The sequence below is a fragment of the Bos indicus x Bos taurus genome, chromosome 9 (assembly GCF_003369695.1).
Source record: "Bos indicus x Bos taurus breed Angus x Brahman F1 hybrid chromosome 9, Bos_hybrid_MaternalHap_v2.0, whole genome shotgun sequence".
In the NCBI taxonomy this organism is placed as follows: Eukaryota; Metazoa; Chordata; class Mammalia; order Artiodactyla; family Bovidae; genus Bos; species Bos indicus x Bos taurus.
The window spans coordinates 96,360,895-96,388,005 of record NC_040084.1 but is presented as its reverse complement, the minus strand read 5'-3'; the positions used below and the strand labels follow the sequence as shown (position 1 = coordinate 96,388,005).

General features: G+C 45.2%; 2 protein-coding genes and 2 non-coding genes across 5 annotated transcripts; 3 read left to right on the top strand and 1 right to left on the bottom strand.

Annotated features, from left to right (window-relative positions):
* The first annotated feature begins 610 nt into the window (after positions 1–610).
* TCP1 (t-complex 1) lies at positions 611–11,631 on the top strand. The gene is made up of 12 exons (XM_027551967.1): positions 611–874; positions 2,503–2,588; positions 2,784–2,912; positions 3,972–4,069; positions 4,447–4,557; positions 4,862–5,043; positions 5,434–5,560; positions 9,518–9,693; positions 10,016–10,139; positions 10,421–10,613; positions 10,705–10,868; positions 11,336–11,631. Exons 1-12 carry the CDS (start codon positions 811–813, stop codon positions 11,550–11,552), a joined length of 1,671 nt encoding a protein of 556 aa, XP_027407768.1. The 5' UTR covers positions 611–810; the 3' UTR covers positions 11,553–11,631.
* On the top strand, positions 4,232–4,368 carry LOC113898911. Its single transcript, XR_003512774.1, has one exon. It is a non-coding gene; the product is annotated as a small nucleolar RNA SNORA29 (small nucleolar RNA).
* Positions 10,203–10,332, top strand: LOC113898910. The gene has a single exon (XR_003512773.1). It is a non-coding gene; the product is annotated as a small nucleolar RNA SNORA20 (small nucleolar RNA).
* Positions 11,538–27,111, bottom strand: ACAT2 (acetyl-CoA acetyltransferase 2). 2 transcript variants are annotated; one of them, XM_027551968.1, is made up of 9 exons: positions 26,934–27,111; positions 26,066–26,200; positions 22,235–22,416; positions 20,685–20,802; positions 14,919–15,062; positions 14,017–14,139; positions 13,197–13,351; positions 12,646–12,756; positions 11,538–11,941 (listed from the first exon to the last, which is right to left on the bottom strand). In XM_027551968.1, the coding sequence occupies exons 1-9, from the start codon at positions 26,986–26,988 to the stop codon at positions 11,771–11,773; spliced, it is 1,194 nt and encodes a 397-aa protein (XP_027407769.1). In that variant the 5' UTR covers positions 26,989–27,111; the 3' UTR covers positions 11,538–11,770. The 2 variants fall into 2 exon arrangements, with proteins under 2 accessions (XP_027407769.1, XP_027407771.1); XM_027551970.1 differs by lacking the exon at positions 26,934–27,111 and adding an exon at positions 26,398–26,606.

The window sequence follows — 27,111 nt, the reverse complement described above, 5'->3', positions numbered from 1 at the left end:
TGGCCCGCAAGGCGTTTTGGTACCTTACTTGGGCTCGATAATCGTCGGGCACGCACACACACACACACACACACACGTTGGTCTCTGCGAGAAAACGGCAGCGCGAGGCGGTTTTCTCTTCAGATGTTATGGTTGTTTTCCCTAATGACTCATGGAGAACCCTTACGCGGTCCCACTCAGGCTCCCAAGCCTGAACTATTGAGGCCGGGAATAGAGCGCTTGTTTTGCGCGCTCTCCGCTCGAGCTCATACTTAAGGAAAACAAGGACGCCGATTTATAAACCACCAAGAACCGTACAGAACCTCGGTCCTACCTCAGACACACCACCTTACACCACCCACCCACTTTCCGCCACACTCCAAGCTCCGCCCTACCGCCCACCTTTTCTAGAAGGTGCCAGAATGTGCAGAAGCGCACGCGCAACCTGTGCCTATTGGGAGAAAGCGTCAGTCGAGTACCTCCTCCCTTTAGCGGTCCAAGATACTGACTTCCGCTCTCCTACCTTCGCGCCCTTCTCATTCGCTCTCTAATTGGGCGAACGTGCTGCGACCGCCCCTTCCGTCTGCTCACTTCCGGCGCGCTCTCGCTTCTCCACCTTGTTCCCCGTCCTGCCCCGCGGCGCGGCCCGGCAAGGTCTGTGTCTGGGGAGGGGAGAGGCTGGGAGCGCCGTTCCCAGCAGCCCCCGCGAGCGACGTCGCTCGGGTCCTTTCCACGCCGTCGCGGCTGCAGTGGCCACCGCCCGGCCCGGGGACCGTGAGACGCTGGTTGCACGCGGTGTGAGGGAAACTCGACGTGCGCCCCGCCGCCAGGATGGAGGGTCCTTTGTCCGTGTTCGGGGACCGCAGCACTGGGGAGGCGATCCGCTCCCAGAACGGTGAGGGTCTGAGCGAGGCCTAAGGCGGGCCCGCGGAGGTGCGCGTCCCCCTCACCCCCGCCTCGGCCTTGGTTGCCGTCTTCGTGGCTTCCCTTCTCTACCCCCCGACAGGGCCCCTGGGAGTGGTGAGTGGCTTCTCCGTCCCGCGGCGGGTCTCCGCCGAGGGCGTAGCGCGGTTTGACCGGATGCTGCGGAGGCCGGGGGCTGGGAGAGCGAGTTCCGCGCACCGGCACGTGCCGCCGCACCTCCAGTCCCTGCCGGCCGGGCCCCTGCGCCCGCCCTTTTGTTTCGGTTCTAGTCCAGAAAGGCGTCTCTGGGTCTCGTTTTACGGCCGTTAACCAGACAGAATTATCTCTAACTGCTTTGTTTTTGTATTATTGATGAGTGCGTGACCATAGACCGCTATTCAGATGACTTGCACATTGTTCAGTCGCTCAGTCGAGGCCCAACTGTTTGCGACCCCGTGGATTGCAGCACGCCAGGCTTCCCTCTCCATCACCAACTCTCGGAGCTTGCTCAAACTCGTGTCCATCGATTTGGTGATGCCATCCAACCATCTCATTCTCTGTCGTCCCCTTCTGCCTTCAGTCTTTCCCAGCATTAGGGTCTTTTCCAGTGAGTCAGTTCTTCGCCTCAGGTGGCCCAAGTATTGAAACTTCACTTTCAACATCAGTTCTTCCAGTGAATATTCAGGACTGATTTTCTTTAGGATTGACTGGTTTAATCTCCTTGCAGTCCAAGGGACTCTCAAGAGTTCTCCAGCACCACAGTTCAAAAGCATCAATTCTTCGGTCGCTCAGCTTTCTTTATGATCCAACTCTCATATCTGTACATGATTACTGGAAAACCCATAGCTTTGACTAGACAGACCTTTGTCGGCAAAGTAATACCTCTGCTTTTTAAGATGCTGTCCAGGTTGGTCGTAGCTTTTCTTCCAAGGAGCAAGCGTCTTTTAATTTCATGGCTGCAGTTACCGCCTGCAGTGATCTGGGAGCCCCAAAGAATAAAGTTTGTCACGTTTCCATTGTTTCCCCATCTATTTGCCAGGAAGTGATGGGACCGGATGCCATGATCTTAGTTGAATGTTAACATAAGCGGTACTTGAAATGAGTTTATCTAGTAAACTTTAACCTGTTAAAGCATTTGTTGTTGAGTCGCTTGAAGTCACAGATCTTGTGAATCTTACCAGTTGAAATCAGTCAGTCTTACCGTTATTTGATAGATTATTGATTTTTGTCGTGGGCAAATTTGAAGTATAGTCAGAACATTCGAATTACTAATTTTTTTTAAATAACTTTTTTTTTTAACTTGCCAGAATCTGAAAAAGGCTGGTATCTTTTTGTTTTGTGTGGAGTGGCAGAATCTGCAGTGAGGACTAGTAGGTGATTATTTTTTCTTTAAAGCGATGAAGTGAGTACTCTTAATAACACTTGGTGTCTGTCTGCAGTTGAATTAAAACTGTATATTACTGGGTGCTCTCTCTCCTTACATTAGACTTTTGGTTGATTTTCAGATTAGGACAGATTAGATAAATTTGAAAATTCAGAGGCTGTCATTTACTTCTTTTAGACCGAAATGATTGTCTCTTGGAATCTTGAGTTTTCAAAAACATTTTTTTGTATTTACAGTCATGGCTGCAGCTTCAATTGCCAATATTGTGAAAAGTTCTCTTGGTCCAGTTGGCTTGGATAAAATGTTGGTGGATGACATTGGTGTGAGTATATGTCTACACGTAATGTTCATTACTTTAAAGAATAAGTTCATGAATATCTCACTTGTGTTTGTCAGAGTGCTGGTATTGGAAGGTATACAGAAGGTGAATGTATCATAACAGGGTTGGGCTAATTTAGGGGATAGTCTCTTTCTGTGGGTGATTATGTCATTTTTTTCTCCCCTGGAAATTTCTTAGGATGTAACCATTACTAATGATGGTGCAACCATCCTGAAGCTACTGGAGGTAGAGCATCCTGCAGCCAAAGTTCTCTGTGAGCTAGCAGATCTGCAAGACAAAGAAGTGGGAGATGGGACCACCTCCGTGGTAGGTAAAGACTGCTAACTGAGGACTAGTGTTTTTTTCCCCCCTAAAATCAAAGTTTCAGAAAATAAAGCCCTAACCATAAGTAAGTCATTTAAAGGGGAAAAAAAATGTTTTCTTTTTCTCTTACAACCTGTGGCGCAGAAGAAAGTCCTAAAACCTTACCAAGTATTTAAAAAAAACAAGATGTTTCTATATTTTAAATGCTGACAAGTGAACTCATGAGTTCAAACAGGAGTTTGAGAGAGTTGGTTAACATGATATAAACGCCTTGAAGATCACCCAGCACACTGATGTAGTAGAAACACTTAATATTTGATGAGGGGAAAAAATAATAATTTGCTGTCTTAAAAAAAAGCACTGGTTTGTGGGGAAATGTTTAATCTCTAAGCCATGGAAGAATGGAATCCACCTCTTCTGAAAGAATGATCTTTGCTAAGTAATTTGTACATGATACCAAAGCTTTTTAAATACAATTAATTTTCCCCCAAAAGATGCAGGCAAGAATTTTAAAGTCTTTTTGATTAAAGCGTAATTTTTGGTCTCCGTAAAAGGATGATTTTCTAAATAACAATCTAAAATAGTACAGATCAGGCATTTCCTGGTAGTCTAGTGGTTAGGACTCCCAAGCTTTCACTGCTGAGAGCCTGAGTTCAATCCCTGGTCCAAAAGCTAAGATCCCAGATGCCGAGCGGAGTGTGCAAAATAAATAAATAATTAAACAGTGCAGATCATTTAATTGTCAGGCTCTTCATTTAGCTTATGTTGAAAGCTATGTAAGCACTTCATCTTGAAAAGGAATGAATGAATCGTCTCTACTGTTCTACTGCAGAACTAGCTTATTCTAGTTAAGAGCCAGAACAGTTTGCTGACTCCTATCTGGCTTTATCCATTTCCATATGAGATACTGTGTAGGGTTATCTTTTTCTGATTTCTAATAAGGAGTTAATCTCTTTGCCCCTATCATTCTCATTATTATTATCTGATGTGTGTTAGTATTTGTACATACGTGTTGCCCATAATGTCAGGATAACATGAGAGCAATGGATGTTTTCTCTGCAGGTTATTATTGCAGCAGAACTTCTAAAAAATGCAGATGAACTAGTCAAACAGAAAATTCATCCCACATCAGTTATTAGTGGCTATCGACTTGCTTGCAAGTAAGATTGTTACATTCAGAAAAAATTTTATTTGTTGTTTGATGTAGTAGTTTAGAGTCTCTGTTCTTTGAATTTTCCAGTTGATGACTATACTTTGGTAAAGCTGTGTTTTAGTGTATGTGTAGTAACGCTTGAAATAAGAACTAGGGCCAGTATCCCTTTTTTCCCATTTGACTACCACATTATCTCCTGATAGATTTTAGTGGCTATGCTTGTGGGATAGATAAGAACTGCCGTGATCTGAAGAGGGGGGATTTGCTCGTGTCCTCCTCCTATATGAAATGGCTGAACAGAGCATTGATGCCCTAAATATTGTGACACACTGATAAAACAAGATTCTGAGTAGTGAATTGTTTTCTCCCCCACACTTCAAACAGGGAAGCAGTGCGTTATATCAGTGAAAATCTGATTATTAACACCGATGAGCTTGGAAGGGATTGCCTGATTAATGCTGCTAAGACATCGATGTCTTCCAAAGTCATTGGAATGTATCCTTGTGGTGGTCTAATAAAGTTTAGGCTTTTTAAAAGTAAAACCCTGTGTTAGTTTTTGTGCCAGATGATGCTGTATTGAAGTTGCCTATTTTCCTTTTTCCGCGGGGAAGGGTAATACAAAGTATTGTGAAAGTAGTGTGCAGATGGTGATAAACAGTTTTCTAACATTTCAGTGGCATGTATGATGCTTGTTTCTTTGGTGAGATTGCTAAAGGGAAGTGCCTTTGTGTTACCCTTGATTTTCATGGGCGCCCACTATCCATCCCAAGTCTCTTGTTTTCCTTAACTGCTGGCTTAGAAATGGTGATTTCTTCGCTAACCTGGTGGTAGATGCTGTGCTTGCTATTAAATACACAGATATCAGAGGCCAGCCTCGCTATCCAGTCAACTCCATTAATGTTCTGAAAGCCCATGGCAGAAGTCAGATGGAGAGTATGCTCATCAACGGCTATGCTCTCAACTGTGTGGTGGGATCCCAGGGTAAGGCTTGTGATTTCACTTTGTCATATAACCATTGTGCTAAAGGATAAAGCTAGCTATTTGTGGATTATCTACTCCATCTTCAGATGAACTATCCAACATGTGTACTTTTATTCTTTAGTGAAGCCCAGAGATAAAGGAAATGGTACATCGTGTTGCCAGTTTCTTTGTAATGTAATTGCATATGATTAAGAAAGATGCCAATTAAAAGAAAGCACATGTGTTTAATGTCATGAGTGTTAGTTTATAATGTTAAAAGTAATAAAATCTAAATTTGTGTGTTTACCTATAACGATTTAAAATCTGTGCAGTTCTTTCTAAGGATAGGTGTGTTTTATAAAATATAGCATTGTTAATTGTAAAGGTACTTAATGTTATGTTCAATTTTAGGCATGCCCAAGAGAATAGTTAATGCAAAAATTGCTTGCCTTGACTTCAGCCTGCAGAAAACAAAAATGAAGCTTGGTGTACAAGTGGTTATTACAGACCCTGAAAAACTGGACCAGATTAGACAGAGGTACGTTGAGAGATTCATTTTTGACCTTGGGAAAGGCATGTTTGTAAATTACTGTCAAAGGATAAACTAAAAAGTCTAATGGGTAGCAGGGTTTGGTAGATGATGCAACTGGACTTTTTTTTTTCCAACTGTGAATATCTTCAGTTGCTCAGTCATGTCCGACTCTTTGCGACCCCATGATTGCAGCATACCAGGCCCCCCTGTCCATCACCAACTCCTGGAGTTCACCCAAACTCACGTCCATCAAGTCGGTGATGCCATCCAGCCATCTCATCCTCTGTCATCCCCTTCTCCCCCTGCCCCCAATCCCTCCCAGCATCAGAGTCTTTTCCACTGAGTCAACTCTTTACATGAGGTGGCCAAAGTATTGGAGTTTCAGCTTTAGCATGAGTCCTTCCAAAGAACGCCCAGGACTGATCTCATTTAGAATGGACTGGTTGGATCTCCTTGCAGTCCAAGGGACTCTCAAGAGTCTTCTCCAGCACCACAGTTCAAAAGCATCAATTCTTTGGCACTTAGCTTTCTTTATGGTCCAACTCTCACATCCATGCATGACCACTGGAATAACCATAGCCTTGACTAGACGAACCTTTGTTGGCAAAGTAATGTCTCTGCTTTTCAATATGCTATTTAGGTCATAACTTTCTTTCCAAGGAGTAAGTGTCTTTTAATTTCATGGCTGCAGTCACCATCTGCAGTGATTTTGGAGCCCCCAGAAATAAAGTCTGGCACTATTTCCACTGTTTCCCCATCTATTTCCCATGAAGTGATGGGACCAGATGCCATGATCTTCGTTTTCTGAATGTTGAGCTTTAAGCCAACTTTTTCACCCTCCTCTTTCACTTTCATCAAGAGGCTTTTTAGTTCCTCTTCACTTTCTGCCCTAAGGGTGATGTCATCTGCATATCTGAGGTGATTGATATTTCTCACTGCAGTCTTGATTCCAGCTTGTGCATCTTCCAGCCCAGCGTTTCTCATGATTTACTCTGCATATAAGTTAAATAAGCAGGGTGACAATATACAGCCTTGATGAACTCCTTTTCCTATTTGGAACCAGTCTGTTGTTCCATGTCCAGTTCTAACTGTTGATTCCTGACCTGCATATAGGTTTCTCAAGAGGCAGGTCAGGTGGTCTGGTATTCCCATCAGACTTTAAAAATTAACATTTTTAACCAAAGTCTAATTATATTACCTAAACTGCCAGGGAAATTAGAAAATGTGGTGACAGTGTCTTAAGAGAGATTGGGGTAATAGATGAAAACTGACATTGTCAGGTACTAGGCAGTGCATATGGTCTTTAACTACTGGTTGACATGCTAGAGAGCTAGTGTACCTTTTTTATTTTTTTGCTGTGCTGGGTCTTCGTTGCAGTGCGCCAACATTGCAATGGTTTCTCCTCTGGTATCTAAAGGTGTCCTTTTTTCCTTCAAAGGCCGGTCTCTTTAGAATAAGTGTGTGAGATCCTGTTCCCTTCTGCTTTTACAGTCTTGCTTCATTGATTATTCTTGCTGAACTGCATATTCAATACTGACTCTATTCTTCATTCCTTTCTAGATTCCTCTTGTAGCTCTCTTATCCTTAACTATTGTAAAAGCCTCTTGAATCTGCCTGCAGTGCAGGAGACCTGGATTCAATACCCAGATTGGGAAGATCCCCTAGAGAAGGGGTTGGTTACCCACTCCAGTTTTCTTGCCTGGAGAATCTCATGGACAGAGGCGCCTGATGGGCTACATATAATCCATGGGGTCGCAAAGAGTCAGACATGACTGAGCAACTAACACTTTCACTTCACTTGTAGCTCTTTTATCCTTAAATATAATAAAAAAGCCTCTTGTGTACACATCCTATTGCAGTTACTCCCTGTCCTTCCTCATTTCTGTATAGCCAGATGTTAGAAGAGTGATTGGCACAAAAACTTTTCTGGTGTTTTATTTCTTATGCCCTTTTCAGCTCCTCCAGTGGAGAACCACTTGCTAAGATCACTAGTGACCACTGCTGTGAAGCTCACTACACACATCCAGTTTCACTTGATCTTTATCAAGCCTTTGGCTACTTTTGAAAAACTTGGAGGTTGGAGCAGCATTTTGCTTCTGCATCATCTGTCCTGTGCCTGGGCCACTGCATCCTTTGTGCCGGAGACTTGGAATCTGTTTCTTGGAGCTTGAATTGATTGAATGTTTTTTAAGCATCTCAAAGTCATTATGTCTAAAATTGAACTTGTGATGATACCCCCAAATCTGCTCTTTGCTGTTTTAGTTAGGGACCCCTCTACTGAGGAAGAAGACTAGGAAATGTCCTTAACTCTTTTTTTTCCTTTTCTCTGCTAACCTATCAAAGACCACTTGATGTCTCTCTGTAAATCAAATCTCAAACTCACCCACTTTTCGTTTCCATTTTCTTGCCCAAGCTGTTCCAGGGGTATCAAGCTGGTCATCTTGGTTCCTGTCTCATCACCTCCAAGGCTGTTACCCACACAGCAGCCAAGTTGATCTTACCCCTTGCAAGGCCAGAGCCTTTTGGAGGTTTCCCATCACTCTGGGTTAGTTCAGTTCCTTACCTGCTCTTTGCACTGTGGTCTAGCACAGCCGAAACCAGAATCCACCAAGCTCCTTCTTTAAGAGCTTCAGCCCCTAAGAGTAGAATGTTCCTTCCTCTGCCCAGAACATTCTCTGCCTGCTTGTTTTGACTGGCTAATTTTTTTTACTTGTTTTTCAGTTGGTAACTTTCAGAGATGCTTCTCTTTCCCCCTCAGTCTGAATTATGCTGTCCCTTGAGTTACTGCAGTTTGTCTTCCTGGGGCTTACCACATTTTCTAACTATGTATTAATACGTCTTAAAGTGTAAGGTCTGTAAAGGTAGAGGCTGAATGATTTAGTTTCGTGGCTTTGACATACATACAGTATTTGTCTAGGATGTAGAGAGGTTTATTGTGAGGTTCATTTTTAACTCATTTCACTTTATAAAGATTCTTTGATCTTGAGACTTGCCTAGTGGTCCAGCAATTAAGACTCCAAGCCTCTACCACAGGGGACTCGGGTTTGAGTTCACCAGGGGGTCAGTGAACTGCAAGTCCACATGCTGCACGGTGTGGCAAAAGAAAAAAGATTCTCTGTTCTTTGAATAAGTAAATATTTATTGACTGTTTTTCAGATCTGTGTATCCTGTAGTTTGCCTGTAATTCCCATGCAGTTTCACCTGAATATCATGGGGGCTTCAGATTCACCTTGTTGAAAACCGAACTCTTTTTTTTCTCATCTTGCCCCCAACCTGTTAGTATTTATTTCACTCCAGAAATCAATCGCTGAATCTCCCAGTCACCCAAGCCATAAGCTTTGCCTTCTCTGTTAAGGCCATCTGTTCACATCAGATAGACTCATCTCCAGTTATTGCCTCAGAGTGTATTCATTCTTTCATCCTTTGAAAACACAGATTGATACTACTACTCTCGCTTTAAAATATTAAAAAGAAAAAAAAACTTACCAATTCAGACTCTGACATTGCTACAGAGTTCTTCATTTTCTGTTCCTACCTGGAGTTCCAACTCTGGACCCCTCAACTCCAGACCGTCAAGCTTTCCTTGTCCCCCTGCCAGCCTGGACACGTGGCTCTCGTGTGCTTGTCCTCCCTGCATTGCATTGTGTATTGCAAGTGACACTGGCCTTCGAGTTTGCTTGATGGTCTTGTCTCCCTACCAGGTCCGTCAAGCTTCCTTTCTTAGGCGCCATTCTTGGTTAGAAACTAAAGTTGGGGTGGGGAGAGCTAACTGGTATTTAATTCCTTGAATTTTTCTGTAAATTGGACTGATGTAAGTTCTGCTCATAGAAGGGAGAGACTCATTAGTATCATTTAATCTGTAGTTATTTTATGAAAAATATTTAATGGAAGTTCAAGCTTTATGTAATAGTAAAAATACAGAAGATAACTTTGGGTTACTACTCAAGTACTGCATTTTTGTAGAGAATCTGACATCACCAAGGAGCGAATCCAGAAGATCCTGGCAACTGGTGCCAACGTTATCCTAACCACTGGTGGAATTGACGACATGTGTCTGAAGTATTTTGTGGAGGCTGGTGCTATGGCAGTTCGAAGAGTTTTAAAAAGGGACCTTAAACGCATTGCTAAAGCTTCCGGAGGTATGTCTCCTGCCAGCTGTCATGTTCTTTTTACGTTGGATGGTAAGATAAGCAGATCCAGAAAACTTCCTTAATGCTTTGTGTACAAATGTGTGAAATCTTTTGTGCATTTGTAACTGGGAAAGTTCTTCAGTGTTTTTCACCTCGAAGTGACATCGTTCTCTTAGGATAGGATGGTTCCTTGAATGTCTTACTGTAAGCCTTAAACTTGAGATTATGTGTCACTTCTATGGTAGATTCCATGTTTCTGAATGTTTAAAGCAGGGTTGAAAATATTCACGAGAGAACAGTGCTTACAGGTGTTTATAATTATTTTTAATAGCAACTGTTCTGTCAACGCTGGCCAATTTGGAAGGCGAAGAAACTTTTGAAGCTTCAATGTTGGGACAAGCAGAAGAAGTGGTACAGGAGAGAATTTGTGATGATGAACTGATCTTAATTAAAAAGTAAGAGCTACTTCATACATTGTAAGGCTGTACAGATTTTATTATTGAGTAAAAACAGATCACCTTCCCATTTATTTGCTGCTATAGTCCTTCAGTGATATGAGCAGTTATACGCATGGGATAAAACAATACTGGGCCCTTGTAAATGGAGGTGAAGTTACCATTTCATCTCTTCTCCATGGTCTAGACATTGCTTCCCTGTCTAAATGTCCTGTGTAAGTAGTAGTGAATTTCTTCATGGACTTACTACTGTTAAAGACTATCGCTGTTGTTTTAAATAGCACTAAGGCTCGTACCTCTGCATCGGTCATCTTACGTGGCGCAAATGATTTCATGTGTGACGAGATGGAGCGCTCCTTACACGATGCCCTTTGTGTGGTGAAGAGAGTTTTGGAGTCAAAGTCTGTGGTCCCAGGTGGGGGCGCTGTAGAGGCGGCCCTTTCCATTTACCTGGAGAACTACGCGACCAGCATGGTGAGAACACCCTGAAGCCTGTTCTGGTTCATAAGCTGCTGCTTTGGGTTTTCTTTCTTTTGTGAAGACACCTCATTGTCTTTCCTCTTAGGGCTCCCGGGAACAGCTCGCTATTGCGGAGTTTGCAAGATCTCTTCTTGTTATTCCTAATACTCTGGCAGTTAATGCTGCCCAGGACTCCACAGATCTGGTTGCAAAATTAAGAGCTTTTCATAACGAGGCTCAGGTTAACCCAGAACGAAAAAATCTAAAATGGTAAGCATACGCTCCCTTTTTCATTGTCATTTGTGTATCATATACGGTAGTTTGGTTTTTCTTCTTAAACTCATTAAGGGGGTGACTAGTGATTACTAGCATTGGTGTGTCTTAGTTACCAAATGATTCCTCACCTCTCTCTAGGTAGTCATTTATGTACAGTAGGAAGGTTCCCCAGAAAGAGGAAGTTATTTTTGGGTGGTCCATGCCTATTTTTAAGCAGCCTCCCTTTAAGATACTAAGTGGCATTTAGAAATATCTGACTTCCACCTAGGCTTTCTACACCTCTTTCAGTGATGAATTTGTATATCCATAATTAGTTACTTAAAGGGATCTGCCCTCAGGTTTCCCAAGGTTAACATTTTAATGGAATAGCTGGCATTTGTAAGCCAGCTTTTAAAGGGGTAAAATGGGATGGATACGAATTACGGAAGAGGCTGTTCAATTGTTTTTTTCCTAAATTGCAGGATTGGTCTTGACTTGGTCAATGGTAAACCCCGTGACAACAAACAAGCAGGGGTGTTTGAACCAACCATAGTTAAAGTTAAGAGCTTGAAATTTGCCACTGAAGCTGCAATTACCATTCTTCGAATTGATGATCTTATTAAATTACACCCAGAAAGCAAAGATGATAAGCATGGAGGTTATGAAGATGCTGTTCACTCTGGAGCCCTTGATGCCTGATCTGTTTTATTTATGACAATGTTAGATGCAGCTTGCTTGTACCTCGAATATTACACATTAAAATGCAACAGGCTGCCGAGTCTTGTGTTCCTTGTGAAGTGGGAGATAGTTTCCACCCTCACTTTGGTCCTCTGGTTTCACATGACTTAGTATTATTAGTAAAAAATGCAATTGTGGTTTTAGTTTAACTCAGCCGAATTAGCTGTTGGGCAGCAGTTTCACCCTCTCTGAACACACATTGCTATTCCCATCCCACCCCCAATGCACAGGGCAGCAACACCACGATGTCCACCCTTGCGCTCCAGTGTGTGTAACAGGGTGACAAGAATCCGACAGCCAGATGCTCCAAGAGGATGGCCCAGGGCTATGGCTCCTCCTTCAGTGTTGACCTGAGGGGCAGAAAGATTTGTATCATTTATAGTTTTCTCTGGACATAAAATCAAAATCATTAATGTCATACCAGTAAACTACCTTCTCAAATTCTGTTTTTACTTCAGTTGCTTAGGAAGTGATTTTACCCTTGTACCATTCATTCTGACTAGTTTAAAGGATTTTAAATACAGGAATTCTTCGGCAGTCCAGTGGTTAAAACGCCACCCTTCCACTGCAGGAGGTTGCTGGTTTCAGTCCCTGGTCAAGGAGCTATCCCACAACAAAGATTTAAAATGCACTCTTTCTGTGGGAAGTGAACTAATGCAGGTAAGTTTTTTGCCTTAGGAAGCAAAAAAATGTCACCTTCCCTGGAGTCCCAGTAGGAACCCACCCAGTGCCCACCCATTACTGTATGGCCAAGACTTGGGACATAGCCTGTATTTTGGTGTTGACAGCCTTAAAACTGGGGCTTCCCAGGTGGTGCTAGTGGTAAAGAATCCACCTGCACTGCAGCAGAATGCCAGAGACTTGGGGAAGATCCCCTGGAGGAGGGCATGGTAACCCACTCCAGTATTCTTGCCTGGAGAGCCCCATGGACAGAGGAGTCCATGGGGTCACAAAAAATCAGACACAATAGCACGCATGAACGCACAGCCGCATGCAATTTCTTGCACTGTGAACATTCATTTGCAAGTTCTCAGGATTGCTTGGTTATGCTTACCTTCTCTGGGTTTAATCCAAGTTCTTTAGCTATTGCAACAGAGAGGGCTGCAAAGGCTTCATTGATTTCAAATACATCAACATCCTCCAGCGACCACCCTGCTTTTGCAACCTAAAGGAAAGGTTAAATTGAACAGAGGTTTAAGAACTCAGGCGGAACCATTCTTTGTTGTAGATGTAAAAGCAGGATATATACTGTGTGATGAAGGATCTAAAAACTGCCCAGTTAATCTGAACCAGTTACATTTGTTAGGTCCGCATGAGGTTATGGAGCACGTGATCCAAATGTTGGCTGCTCTTTTAGTAAAGAACAGCGAAAACTAGATGAATAAGCACATTTAAGGCTAATTGGAAGGCTCAGAGACACGCAGGTGAAACCTGATAGGAATAAAGATGAAAACAAAATCAAGCCTCGTCTCAGCATTTTGGAGTGGGAAGGATCTGAGCAAAGGTTTGAAGAAGACAGAAATAAAGCATTTACAAGTTACGGGTGTGCTCCCATAGAGGTTTTGGCGACAAAGGACAGGTACCAACACTGAAAATTAAACTCACAGCTTGCTTTATTGCTGGAATTGGTCCTATTCCCATAATCGAAGGCTCCACACCTGCTTGTGCCCAGGAAACTATCTGTGCTAAGGGTGTGAGCCCACGGTTGCCAGCTTCCGACTTCTTCATAAGAACCACTGCTGCAGCACCGTCATTAATTCCTGTAAATAGGAAGCCATCCTCGTTAAGTAGCTGTGTCTACTTTCTCTAACACCAGGAGACGTGAGTTAAGTCAGCCTTAACACATCTTGGCAAAGTCATGTACTGTTAGGCTTTACAGTGTAATTAGAAATGGTAGGTTTGCCAATCTGATACAACTGATTACAGAACATTTCCACGGGAGAAAGAACAGGAAGATGGAAGCACTGGAGGACAGGAGATTAATGAAGTGGAAGAAGTAGCCCAGACATCACAGAAGGTTATCGGAGTTTCTGGTTTTGGAAAAGCACAAAGGTAGTAGATAAAATCTGATTGGCTTTTTTCATGTGTATGTCCCATTAGGATACTGCAGGGAAGCCAAATCCATTTTTCGGTATATTATATATGAGTCTAATATAAAGAAACAAATGGTCAAACCTACATTTTTCCCTAAAGCAACTGAAACAAGATTTTAGAATAACTTGTACAGGAACCTCTTTGGTGGCCCACTAGTCAGGACTCAGTGCTCCCAATGCAGGGGGCATGGGTTTGATCCCTGCTTAGGGAACTAAGATCCCACGAGCCACAGGCACAGCCCCCCTACCCCCATCCAAAAAAGAAGAATCTTAGTACATGGTACTCCTTGCAGAAGATGGTATTCCCCAAACCGCCCTTCAAATAATCTAACCTGAAGCATTAGCTGGGGTGACAGTTCCTGTTCCATCCATAAGGAAGCAAGGCTTTAGCTTAGACACGGCCTCCATGTTGCTCCCATGGCGAGGAAACTCATCTGTTTTAACTTCAGTAAGACCTGAAAAGAAAATAAATGACCCAAGATTAGTACAAAGATGGCAGTCAGGGTACTAGAAATGATGGATTCCTCAAATGTGATACAGAAAGATTCACATTTGGAAGAAAAATTTATTATAAAATACTTCTAATAGAAAAGTCCACAGTAATACAAATTATTGTGACATTACATTAGTACCGTCTTCAGTGTTTTCCATACCAATACAGCCCTTTCTGAGGAAGGCAGTCACAGGGAGTTCTTCATGTAAGAGGTTGCTAAGGTTTGGGGTATAGGTCTTGGCTGGTTATAGCTGATTGGGTCTAGGGTGTCAAAGCTAGTCTCTCACAAAGGCTGGACATAATTGATGTCAGTCAGTAAAAGAACTTGACCGTTGTGTTGGAGAAGAGCTAAGTAACCCCAAAAGATGACACCCTCAAGAAATATGAAGCGCACATAGAAGCAACAGAAATGAATGGACAGTCGCTTCTGAAGAGAGAACTGGTAGGGGCAGAAAGGTGGGCTGCTGCCTTCCCCGGGGGCCAGCACGCCTGTCTCGTTAACCGCTGTACCTACACAGCCTCGGGGAGACCGCGGGCCAGGAGAGCCTCCTCCCCACCTCATGTTCAGATCGACCCTGAATACAGCTTTTCTTTGCATCCTGAGAGACATAAAAAGATAACAATGCACAGACATTCCTGTATGGTATCCTTTGGACTATTAATGCTTTTCTTATAGACTAGTAATGATTGCCTTATAGACAGCCCTGTTGACCTTTAAACCTTTACGATTGACACACCCACCTTTTTTAGAAGATACAAAAACTGGTACGATCTCTTTGTCAAAATGGCCCGCCTTCTGTGCATGCTCTGTCCTGTTTTGGGACAGAACTGCAACCTTGTCCTGGTCTTCTCTACTCACTTGCCATTGTTTGGCCACATTTTCAGCTGTGAAAGAAAAACAAACATTTTCAGGACGGCTTCTGGCGCTGGCTCAAGCACTGATGGCCAACACCGGCGGGCCCGCTGGTGCGCTGAGACAGTCCTCTGTGGCACTCCTGCCTCCCGCCAGGTGTGGAAAGGTTGCAAGGATTCTTAAGAAGCCGTTTTCTTTCTTTGCTGCCTTCCTTCTGCCTTCCTTTCTATAAAATACCTTTCAGAAATTTCCTTCTTGCTGCTTCACCAATTGTTCCTATTTTTTGGCCCCATTTGCCTTCTCATTTGGTTTCTGAACCGTTTGATGGAAAGTTGTAGGTATCATGCCCATTTATCTCTAAATTTTAATGTCAGTGTATTATTTCCCCACAAGAAAAGCCAGCTTCTTACATAACCACAGCTACCAAAATCAGGAAATGCAACACTCATAAAATACTGTTATCTCCACGCTCAGTCTACAGTCAAGGTCCACCTGTTGTCCCAGGGATGCCCTTTATAGCTAATTTGTTCAGTATCATCCAATCCATGATCACACACTGCATTTCACTGTCAATCTCTTCAGTTTTTATTTGCAACTGGTCCTCAGCATATCTCCATGTTTCTTAACCTTGGTATTTTTGAAGGGTAGGGGCCAGTTCCTTTGTCAGATGTCACCAATTCTGATTTTCCTGATGTTTCCTCAAGATAACACATTGGAATATAACATTAGAATATTCTAACGCATTAGAATATAATGTGGGAAAGTATTGGATGATGATATTTTTTCATTTTTACATTTTTTCATGTATCTTATCAGGATACATGTTGGAGTTTATCTCAGGTTATGTCAACTTTGCTCACTTGATTAAAGTGATATCCACCATATTTCTACACTGTACAGTATGTGCAGTGTATTAAGTGTGTAATAGCACTATAAAAAAACAATGTACATACCTTAATTTATAAATACCTTATTGTTAAAAACACACTAACCATCATCTGAGCCTTGGAGCAAGCTATAGTGGTAATACCAAAGATCAAACCTCCCTGTTTCCTATTTTGTCGATATTGTTTTGGCTTGCTGCTGATGCTGCAGCTAAGTTGCTTCAGTCGTGTCCGACTCTGTGTGACCCCATAGACGGCAGCCCACCAGGCTCCCCAGTCCCTGGGATTCTCTAGGCAAGAACACTGGAGTGGGTTGCCATTTCCTTCTCCAATGCATGAAAGTGAAAAAGTGAAGTCGATCAGTTGTGTCCGACTCCTAGCGACCGCACGGACTGCAGCCCACCAGGCCCCTATGTCCATGGGATTTTCCAGGCAAGAGTACTGGAGTGGGTTGCCATTGCCTTCTCCAATTGTTTTGGCTTATTCTAGGTCAAATGGTTATTCAGATCACCATAATGAATCAGATCAGATCAGTCGCTCAGTTGTGTCCGACTCTTTGCAACCCCATGAATCGAAGCACGCCAGGCCTCCCTGTCCATCACCAACTCCCAGAGTTCACTGAGACTCACATCCATTGAGTCTGATGCCATCCAGCCATCTCATCCTCTGTCGTCCCCTTCTCCTCTTGTCCCCAATCCCTCCCAGCATCAGAGTCTTCCAGTGAGTCAACTCTTCCCATGAGGTGGCCAAAGTACTGGAGTTTCAGCTTTAGCATCATTCCTTCCAAAGAAATCCCAGGGCTGATCTCCTTCAGAATGGACTGGTTGGATCTCCTTGCAGTCCAAGGGACTCTCAAGAGTCTTCTCCAACACCACAAAAGCATCAATTCTTCAGCACTCAGCCTTCTTCACAGTCATACATGACCACAGGAAAAACCATAACCTTGACTAGACGAACCTTTGTTGGCAAAGTAATGTCTCTGCTTTTGAATATGCTATCTAGGTTGGTCATAACTTTCCTTCCAAGGAGTAAGCGTCTTTTAATTTCATGGCTGCAGTCACCATCTGCAGTAATTTTGGAGCCCAGAAAAATAAAGTATGACACTGTTTCCACTGTTTCCCCATCTATTTCCCATGAAGTGATGGGACCGGATGCCATGATCTTCGCTTTCTGAATGTTAAGCTTTAAGCCAACTTTTTCACTCTCCACTTTCACTTTCCTCAAGAGGCCTTTTAGTTCCTCTTCACTTTCTGCCACAAGGGTGGTGTCATCTGCATATCTGAGGTGATTGATATTTCTCCCGGCAATCTTGATTCCAGCTTGTGTTTCTTCCAGTCCAGCATTTCTCATGATGTACTCTGCATATAAGTTAAATAAACAGGGTGACAATATACAGCCTTGACAAACTCCTTTTCCTATTTGGAACCAGTCTGTTGTTCCATATCCGGTTCTAACTGTTGCTTCCTGACCTGCATACATATTTCTCAAGAGGCAGGTCAGGTGGTCTGGTATTCCCAACTCTTTCAGAATTTTCCACAGTTTATTGTGATCCACACAGTCAAAGGCTTTGGCATAGTCAATAAAGCAGAAATAGATGCTTTTCTGGAACTCTCTTGCTTTTTCCACGATCCAGTGGATGTTGGCAGTTTGATCTCTGGTTCCTCTGCCTTTTCTAAAACCAGCTTGAACATCAGGAAGTTCACGGTACACATATTGCTGAAACCTGGCTTGGAGAATTTTGAGCAGTACTTTACTAGCATGTGAGATGAGTGCAATTGTGTGGTAGTTTGAGCATTCTTTGGCATTGCCTTTCTTTGGGATTGGAATGAAAACTGATCTTTTCCAGTCCTGTGGCCACTGCTGAGTTTTCCAAATTTGCTGGCGTATTGAGTGCAGCACTTTCACAGCATCATCTTTCAGGATTTGGAATAGCTCAACTGGAATTCCATCACCTCCACTAGATTTGTTCGTAGTGATGCTTTCTAAGGCCCACTTGACTTCACATTCCAGGATATCTGGCTCTAGGTCAGTGATCACACCATCGTGATTATCTGGGTCATGAAGATTCTTTTTGTGCAGTTCTTCTGTGTATTCCTGCCATCTCTTCTTAAATCCTTCTGCTTCTGTTAGGTCCATACCATTTCTGTCCTTTATCGAGCCCATCTTTGCATGAAATGTTCCTTTGGTATCTCTGAATTTCTTGAAGAGATCCCTAGTCTTTCCCATTCTGTTGTTTTCCTCTATTTCTTTGCATTGATCGCTGAAGAAGGCTTTCTTCTCTCTTCTTGCTATTCTTTGGAACTCTGCATTCAGATGTTTATATCTTTCCTTTTCTCCTTTGCTTTTCACTTCTCTTCTTTTCACAGCTATTTGTAAGGCCTCCCCAGACAGCCATTTTGCTTTTTTGCATTTCTTTTCCATGGGGATGGTCTTGATCCCTGTCTCCTGTACAATGTCACGAACCTCATTCCATAGTTCATCAGGCACTCTATCTATCAGATCTAGGCCCTTAAGTCTATTTCTCACTTCCACTGTATAATCATAAGGGCTTTGATTTAGGTCATACCTGAATGGTCTAGTGTTTTTCCCCACTTTCTTCAATTTAAGTCTGAATCTGGCAATAAGGAGTTCATGGTCTGAGCCACAGTCAGCTCCTGGTCTTGTTTTTGCTGACTGTATAGAGCTTCTCCATCTTTGGCTGCAAAGAGGGCGCGCTAAAGCGCAGCCGAGAGGAGCCACCCCACGTCCGAGGTCAGGGGCAGAAGCCGGGAGGACCCCATACCCGAAGGGCGGCGGCCAAGACGAGTTACCTCACGTCCGAGGTCAGGGGCAGCGGCAGAGAGTACCAGACTGCGACAGCGCAGGAACGGCCTAGAGGAGCTACCCCGCGTCAGAGGTCAGGGGGGGGTGGCCAAGAGGAGATACCCGGCATCCGAGGTCAGGGGCGATGACGAGAGGAGTTACCCCGCGTCCGAGGTCAGGGGCAGCGGCCAGGAGGAGATACCCCATGCCCCAAGCCCAAGGCCAGGGACGGCGGGCAGGAGGAGCTACCCCACGCCCCCACCCCTGAGGCCAAGGGCGGCGGACAGGAGGAGCAACCCCACGCTGGAGGCCAGGGGCTGTGGCCGGGAGGACCAACCCCACGTCCAGGGAGCCATGGCTGCGCGGGCACAGGAGGGCCTAGAGAAGCTATCCCACATAGGTCAGGAAGGGCGGCGGTGAGGAGATACCCTTCGTCCAAGGTAAGGAGCAATGGCTGTGCTTTGCTGGAGCAGCCGTAAAGATATCCCACACCCAAGGTAAGAGAAACCCAAGTAAGATGGTAGGTGTTGCAAGAGAGCATCAGAGGGCAAACACACTGAAACCATACTCACAGAAAACTAGTCAATATAATCACACTAGGACCACAGCCTTGTCTAACTCAATGAAACTAAGCCATGCCCATGGGGCAACCCAAGATGCGCGGGTCATGCTGGAGAGATCTGACAGAATGTGGTCCACTGGAGAAGGGAATGGCAAACCACTTCAGTATTCTTGCCTTGAGAACCCCATGAACAGTATGAAAAGGCAAAATGATAGGATACTGAAAGAGAAACTCCCCAGGTCAGTAGGTGCCCAATATGCTACTGGAGATCAGTGGGGAAATAACTCCAGAAAGAATGAAGGGATGGAGCCAAAGCAAAAAGAATACCCAGCTGTGGATGTGACTGGTGATAGAAGCAAGGTCCGATGCTGTAAAGAGCAATATTGCATAGGAACCTGGAGTGTCAGGTCCATGAATCAAGGCAAATTGAAAGTGGTCAAACAAGAGATGGCAAGCGTGAACGTCGACATTCTAGGAATCAGCGAACTGAAATGGACTGGAATGGGTGAATTTAACTCAGATGACCATTATATCTACCGCGGGCAGGAATCCCTCAGAAGAAATGGAGTGGCCATCATGGTCAACAGAAGAGTCCGAAATGCAGTACTTGGATGCAATCTCAAAAACGACAGAATGATCTCTGTTCATTTCCAAGGCAAACCATTCAATATCACAGTAATCCAAGTCTATGCCCCAACCAGTAATGCTGAAGAAGCTGAAGTTGAATGGTTCTATGAAGACATACAAGACCTTTTAGAACTAACACCCAAAAAAGATGTCCTTTTCATTATAGGGGACTGGAATGCAAAAGTAGGAAGTCAAGAAACACCTGGAGTAACAGGCAAATTTGGCCTTGGAATACGGAATGAAGCAGGGCAAAGACTAATAGAGTTTTGCCAAGAAAATGCACTGATCATAACAAACACCCTCTTCCAACAACACAAGAGAAGACTCTATACATGGACATCACCAGATGGTCAACACCATAATGAATACAATAATGAAAAGACAGTTGAAATATTGCAAGCCTTGTGGGTGGATGAAAACCTGATTGTGTACTGCAACGAATACAGAGTTCGATACCAGAAGTACTAGCTTATCTCTGATTTTGCCTTTGCCACAAAGCCACTATTTGTGAGCCCTGTTTCTTCATATGATAAAATGAGAGATTGACCCAGAGGAACTCTGAGGCTCTTCCCACCACCAACTTCCCGACAATCAAGGAGTCACAAAGGAGAGAGGGAATATTTCCCCAACATCAAATGGCAACTATCCCCGTCATCATGGATACAAAATGATGAGGACTCGGTCCCTACCCTTAAAGAGGAAAAGCAGCTGCAAAACCAAATGTTAGAGACCTTTTAACCTTTCTACAGTCGGGATGTTTTCAGCCGCGTCCGCCTGACCTGTAATGCCCATGTGGTAGTTGTGGAATGCGTCAGTGAGCCCGTCACAAAGTATACTGTCAGCCAGCGGTGTTTCCCCAATCTTGACTCCCGTCCTCAAGTGAACCAAATGAGGAGCCTGGAAACAAGAAATACAGATGGATTAGGCATGGCTGTAACTAGTCCTCTCCTTAGGCTCCCCTCAAAACCATCCAGTGGTTCCTCAGTCTTCACCGAGTCCCCCTTGTGACCTTTCTCCATTCCAGCCCATCTTCCTCACCACCGAGGGCCCAGGGCCTGAAGACCCCTGGAATTAATAGGCTACTCCACCCCACCTGCCCTTGGAAACCCACCTGTAACTCTCTTCCCTATGCATTTGCAGCTTTCCATCAAATAAACCTGTGAATATTGTCCTATTTCTTTAAAAACCTCATTTATTCTTCCAAAGCAACCAGCAATTTGTTACACAAAGAGCTGATCAATGGGCTTAAGTGATGCTAACAATGTGTTCCTTATTTCGATGGGACGTACAATGCCTAGAGTGAGAATAATCAGGTTGCCTGATTAACCGATGGGGAGAGATTTCTCAGTGGAGGGATTTCAAAGGATTTCCTTTTGAGAGTGAAAGTCGCTCAGTCGCATCTGACTCTTTGCAACCTCATGGACTATACAGTCCATGGAATTCTCCAGGCCTGAATACTGGAGTGGGTAGCCTATCCCTTCTCCAGGGAATCTTCCCAATCAAACCGGGGTCTCCTGCACTGCAGGGAGATTCTTTGCCAACTGAGCTATCAGGGAAGCCCCCTCTCAACTCCTACCAACTCAACAGCAGCTAGAAAGGAAAGACTGAAGAGTCTGAAGATCTCTATTTTGAGTCCTGGCTCTGGACCTCAGTTTCCTTAACTGTAAATTGGGAATAAAGCCCAAACCAAGGGCTGTTATGACCGCATGTGTGAAAGCACCCCATGAAGCACCACACAGGTGCTGCTACGGCCCCACCAGAATCACTCTGCACTTGCTGCGCTCACCCTGTCTCCTCCCAGGCCTGAGCAAGGAGGGCTGAATCGGCCTCTGCCCAGGGGTTCCCCAGGGGAGACCTTGAATTGCTGCAGGAAGCAGGGGATACATGTTTTCCTTTTCCCCCACTGTGTCAGCGGGAGGGATGGAACTTGGTGAAGCCAATCCCACCTGGCAAGCCCACTGGAGATGGGCACCACTCAGTGGGTCCTCTCTTCCACATTGTGTACCTACAAAAGGTCGACAGGCTGTGGTCCCCAGGAATACCCTTTGTCCCGTGCAGGAAGGTGAGCGCAACACCTGGTTTTTGACTTTTCCTCACAATGAGAAAGAAATGTAAAACTGAGGACATCACACTGGTTGACCAGCTTTTTCTTCACTTGAATTTCCCCATCACTGTGAATAATTAACATGCAGGCAGGGATCAAGGTTCGATTCAAATTTTTCTTGCTCCCTGTTTGGTTCCAGCTTTCAGACCATCAGTCGACCCTGCTGTGGCAATGCACAGAGTTCCTCAGTGAGTGGTCGGGGTGCCGTCTCTTCAGAGGCCTTACCTTGCTCATATTTTCCATGCCTCCTGCAACAACGATGCTGGAGTCTCCTATCCTTATCGACTGGGCTGCGAGGCACACGGCTTTCAGGCCCGACCCACAGATCATTTGGCAGCTCCATGCAGGAACAGAGTAGGGGATTCCTGCACCCACACTGGCCTGTCGAACAGGGTTCTGCCCACAGCCTGGAAGAAGAATCACAGAGGCCACTCAGCAGCCAAAGAGAAAGACAGCATGTTGGGATCAAAGTGCATGCAGAGTTCAAGAGGCTGCCAACTGGGTCTCCGGCCACTTCCCAGCCAAGTCAAGTTGCTGAGAGAGGCAGAGAATTGTATGGACCTGTCCCGGTCTGACCCCTGAATACATATTCTCTTGTGCTGTCCCATAGAAACTTCATGAATATAAGCTTCCTCCTCCACAAAGTTATTAATACTGTAAGAAGGAACTGTCTTCTTGATCTTTTGCTTGATCTTTTGATCAAGTGTGTACTTGAATGAGCACACATGGAAAAAAAATAGGGCAGAAATTTGGCATTATTCCTGTTTTTCACTAGGGCTGTTTGCTTTCTTCATCATGGCTTAAGATACCTGGGAGGGTAAGCGTGCACGTGTGCTCATTCGAGTCAGTCGTGTCCAACTCTTTCCAAGCCTATGGCCTGTAGCCCACCAGGTTCCTCTGTCCATAGGATTCTCCAGACAAGAATCCTGGAGTGGGTTGCCATGCCGTCTTCCAGGGGATCTTCCCAACCCAGGGATTGAACTTGCGTCTCCTGCATTGCAGGCGAATTCTTTACCCCCTGAGCCTCCTGGAAAGCCTGGGAGGATTAAGAGGGTTAAACCTCTACTAAGGTTTAACCTCTTAGTAGGAAGTTAAACTTAGGAAAGTTTCCTCTACTTAGGAAACCTCTACTAAGAAGCACCTCTTTACTTGCTTAACATTGATCACACCATGATTAACTGGTTATATAACAAGACACGTACAAAATCAGAACTGACAAATATTTTTCCACAATTCAATTGTGGGCACTTCCTTCAGGGAAGAAAGTATGTATTTATTCATACATGCTGCTGCTAAGTTGCTTCAGTCGTGTCCGACTCTGTGCGACCCCATAGACGGCAGCCCACCAGGCTCCCCCGTCCCTGGGATTCTCCAGGCAAGGACACTGGAGTGGGTTGCCATTTCCTTCCACATAAGTATGTATAAATAAGTATGCATTTATTCATAATCCCCATCTTTAGGTGCGTGCATGCTCAGTTGCTCAGTGGTGTCTGACTCTTTCCAACCCCATGGACTGTAGCCCACCAGGCTCTTCTGTCCATGGGATTTTTCCAGGCAAGAATACTGGAATGGCTAGCTATTTCCTACTCCAGAGGATCTTGCTTAGAGTTAAGAAATGAGTGCCAAACAGAATTAATTAATGGTCTGCATTTAGCAGAAAGTGAACTCAGTGAGAATTGAGGATTTCCATCTAACATGAACATTGTTTGTCAGTTGATAATGTCTGGTGCCGGGAGCCGGTGAGGCATTCCAGTCGTGACAAAGGTCATGAGGAAGGAGGCTCAGCATACGCAAAGGCGGGATCGAGCCTCAGGAGTCCCCCCGGATATTCTCGAGCATGTGCCCCCCAAAAACCAGAGTCTGCCTACTTTATTGCTTTGTGCTCTCACCTCTGACTTTACTGGGGGCTGTCCCCTACCACCATCTCGCTCTCTCTGTCAAAGAGTTAACTTACAGCTCCAATTAATAAAGTTCCTGGGCAATTAGGAGTGTTTAAATCCAAACCCCTCAGATGGCTCTCTAACTCGCCTGACAAGTTACCCGGACTCCTACAGCTATGCATACGATTGTTTACAGTCTCACGGGAAGCTTAAGATATTCAAATAGCTTAGAGCCTCTCAGAGAGTTAGAAACTGTCAGAATAAGACTAGTAAAGGATTTCATTGATGAGCCAATGCTTGTTGCCAAGTTTTCACATCCCCTGAATTGTATCCTTGAATGTGTATTAATTAATATAGTTGGTATGTAGAAAAAATAAGTAGTGGCCTTGGTGTTAGTAACTTTAGACCCTTAAGGTAATAAATTCTTTCCTTTGTTGTAAACCCATTACACATCCGCCCTATAGGAATGCAATTTTATCTTCGGAAGATGGCGCCAAACCTTAAAATAATTACTCTAAGAGAAGATAAGTCTTTGTTGATAAGTCCTTGTCAAGAGTCAAAAAATGTTAATAGGCCTTCTGGCCAGAAGATGATGTAAATCACCTAAACCATTTGTATACGATAAATTTGCAGGAAAGAAACCCTGGTTTTTGATAAGGATCAAAAACTGCTGACTTTGCATCCCCTATTATCCTCTATGTGTAACTTAGAGTATATAAGCCCCTGTTAAAAATAAAGCTATGGGCCTTGCTCACCAGCGCTTGGTCTCCCCATGTCTTTCTTTTCACATTCTGGCTGAAGTCTCCATCTGGAGCGCGGAACCCACCATGCTTACTAATTATGCCTGGGCTTCTAAGACCCACTCGAGAAGGTGTCTAGGGTGGGGCACCTTCCACTATTCGAGAGGGCGCCTGCGGCCTACATAAGTGGTGCAAACTTCTTGTCTTGAAGTTTTATTGGTCTCCCGCGTAAACCAAGCTACTCAGCCTCTTTTCTCCACTGAATTTTCCTACTGAGCTATCCTCATTCTATTACTCTTATATCTCTAATTAGCATATAAATAGTCGCCTAGGCCGTCTCTCCTTCGAACACCCTGCATCAGCAGGGGCAGGACCCCGGCAGTCTGGAGTGCAGCAGTTGCTCAGTAAATATTAGTTACACAACGGTGGAGGGGACCGGGGCTTAAAGAGTAGGACAGATGTGGGTTCAAGGCTGTGATCCTGTATTCGTTACTCAGTCTCTCAAGAGGAGAAAAGTGATGTGGAAGAGGTAACAGAGAAACCTGGAGTGGAGGACCCTACGGCAACGGAACAAGTCTGAGCTTGGGTCTGGGAAGAAAGGAGGCAGTGTTCCAAAAAATGAGTTAACACCTGAGGGTGTGACTCAAACACTCCAATGCCTTGGAAAGTCAGGAGAAAAGTAATGTGCTTCAACCTTAAAGCCCATGAGGACAGAGTGAAAAAGGAGAACTAGGAAGAGGAACTAACTACAAAACTGCAAAGTAAATGTACAGAAAAATGGTTTGGGTCTCGGATACAGTAAGGACAAAAGTTGGCAGTGAGTGTGACACCATTATCACTAGGAATAATTAGAATTTATTGTGCTTCTGAATGAGCACTAGTTATGGATAACTAACTTGGAATTGTCAGTGGGTGTGGGCCTGTAAACCTAGTGGGAATCAGAAGTGAGTTGGAACACTCCTGAGATTCATCTACAGCAGCCCCTCCAGGGGTGATGCACCCTTCTCTGGGAGCCACCCACCAGGCCAGCACAGAAGTGAACCCGGTGCAGGCCAAGGACTGACTTGTGCCGGTGGAGCCCTGTCCCAACACCCAGCACAGAGCGGGACACAGAAGAATTCAATGCATTTTTATTGAATGTGAGAAACTAGGGAAATACAGAAGGCCCTGCATCCTCTCCCATACCTCAGGCTGGTCCTGCCTCTAAAGAATGAAAAGGCAGCGGAGGACGGAGATGTAGGATCGACCAGGAAAAGTATATTAAAGACCCTCGGGTTAAGTTGGAGAGAAGCTACTGATGGGGCCTGGCAGAAGGCGACAGGAGACATTCTAATAGATGAAATGCATAGAGGCAAGAACACATGTTTCTGTGTGTGAAGTAGGGAGCAGGGGGAGGAGAGGTTATTGCTTCCAATAACCCTGATCTAGGCAGTTACCTGCTGCCAAAACGTGTCCAAATATGACCTCCGAGACCTCTTCGGGAGCCACAGCGGCCCTTTTCAGGACCTCTCTGATGACAGTTGAGCCCAGGTCATGGACAGGAACGGTCGATAAGGCACCATTGAAGGAGCCTAGAACAGAAGGGAAGACGAGGTCGATGGAGAGGGAGCCTGGGGCGCTGGGGGAGCCGGCGGGCCGGTGCTTTTTCCCTCGGAAAAGACGCCCCACTACGGGCAGAGAGAGGAGCGCGGGGGACGCGCAGCAGTCGAACCCCAGGCAGGCAGTCCCCAGTGTGTGCGGAGAGACTGCGGACCCGCGGGAAACCTACCCATTCACTCCCCCAAATCAGAGCTTGATGGGCGCGGGCAAAAGCTTCCCTAACAAAAGAAGGCGCCCACTCCAGCGTGCCCAGGGCCTTTGAAATCTATATACCGCTAAGGACATTAGGACAATTCTAACTCTCCTTTTAAGCTACGCGACCCCCTTGCCCGGCGTCCCCCACCCGCCCCGCGCCAACTCAGACCACCCAGCGACCCCGCCCCCTGTGGCCACAAGGCTGAGATGGTGCTTCCCGTGGCTGGCCAATCAGGGGGCTCGCGGCAAAGCGTCTTTCCCCGCCAACCAATAGGAGGGCAAGGAGCCGCGGTGGCCCTACCCAAGACGCCAATCAGAACACTCAGATGAGAGCGAGCGAGGAATGGGCAGGGAAGGCCGGCCGGCCGCAGAGGCGCGAGGCGCGGGGTTCTGAGCGTCCCGGAGGCCCTGTGGTGGGTGGGTTGAGGGTGCGGCGGAAGGCGGTCCCCACGAGCAGGCCAGGCCTAGCTCACGGCTCAAACCCCACGCCAGGTCCGTCTTTCCACTCACCTATGATGGTGCGCGCCGCCGAGACGATGACCACTGGGTCCGAGTCTGCACTCATCCTGCCGCACAATCGCCTCTCGAGCAGCTCCTATGGGCCCCAGAACAGCCGGCTTAGTGAGCCAAGGGGGCCAGCTCCGCCGCGGATATACCGCGCGGCAGGGCGGGGCCTCTGGCAGCCCCG

Coding starts and splice junctions, on each gene's coding strand:
- ACAT2 (XM_027551968.1), bottom strand. CDS start 26,988: ATGAGTGCAGACTCGGACCCAGTGGTCATCGTCTCGGCGGCGCGCACC. Junction 13,352..14,016: donor CACCCCAGCTAATGCTTCAG/GTTAGATTATTT, acceptor TCCTATTTACAG/GAATTAATGACGGTGCTGCA. Junction 12,757..13,196: donor TTCCAGCAATAAAGCAAGCT/GTGAGTTTAATT, acceptor CCTTTCCTTTAG/GTTGCAAAAGCAGGGTGGTC.
- TCP1 (XM_027551967.1), top strand. CDS start 811: ATGGAGGGTCCTTTGTCCGTGTTCGGGGACCGCAGCACTGGGGAGGCG. Junction 5,561..9,517: donor CTGGACCAGATTAGACAGAG/GTACGTTGAGAG, acceptor GCATTTTTGTAG/AGAATCTGACATCACCAAGG. Junction 10,614..10,704: donor AGAACTACGCGACCAGCATG/GTGAGAACACCC, acceptor CTTTCCTCTTAG/GGCTCCCGGGAACAGCTCGC.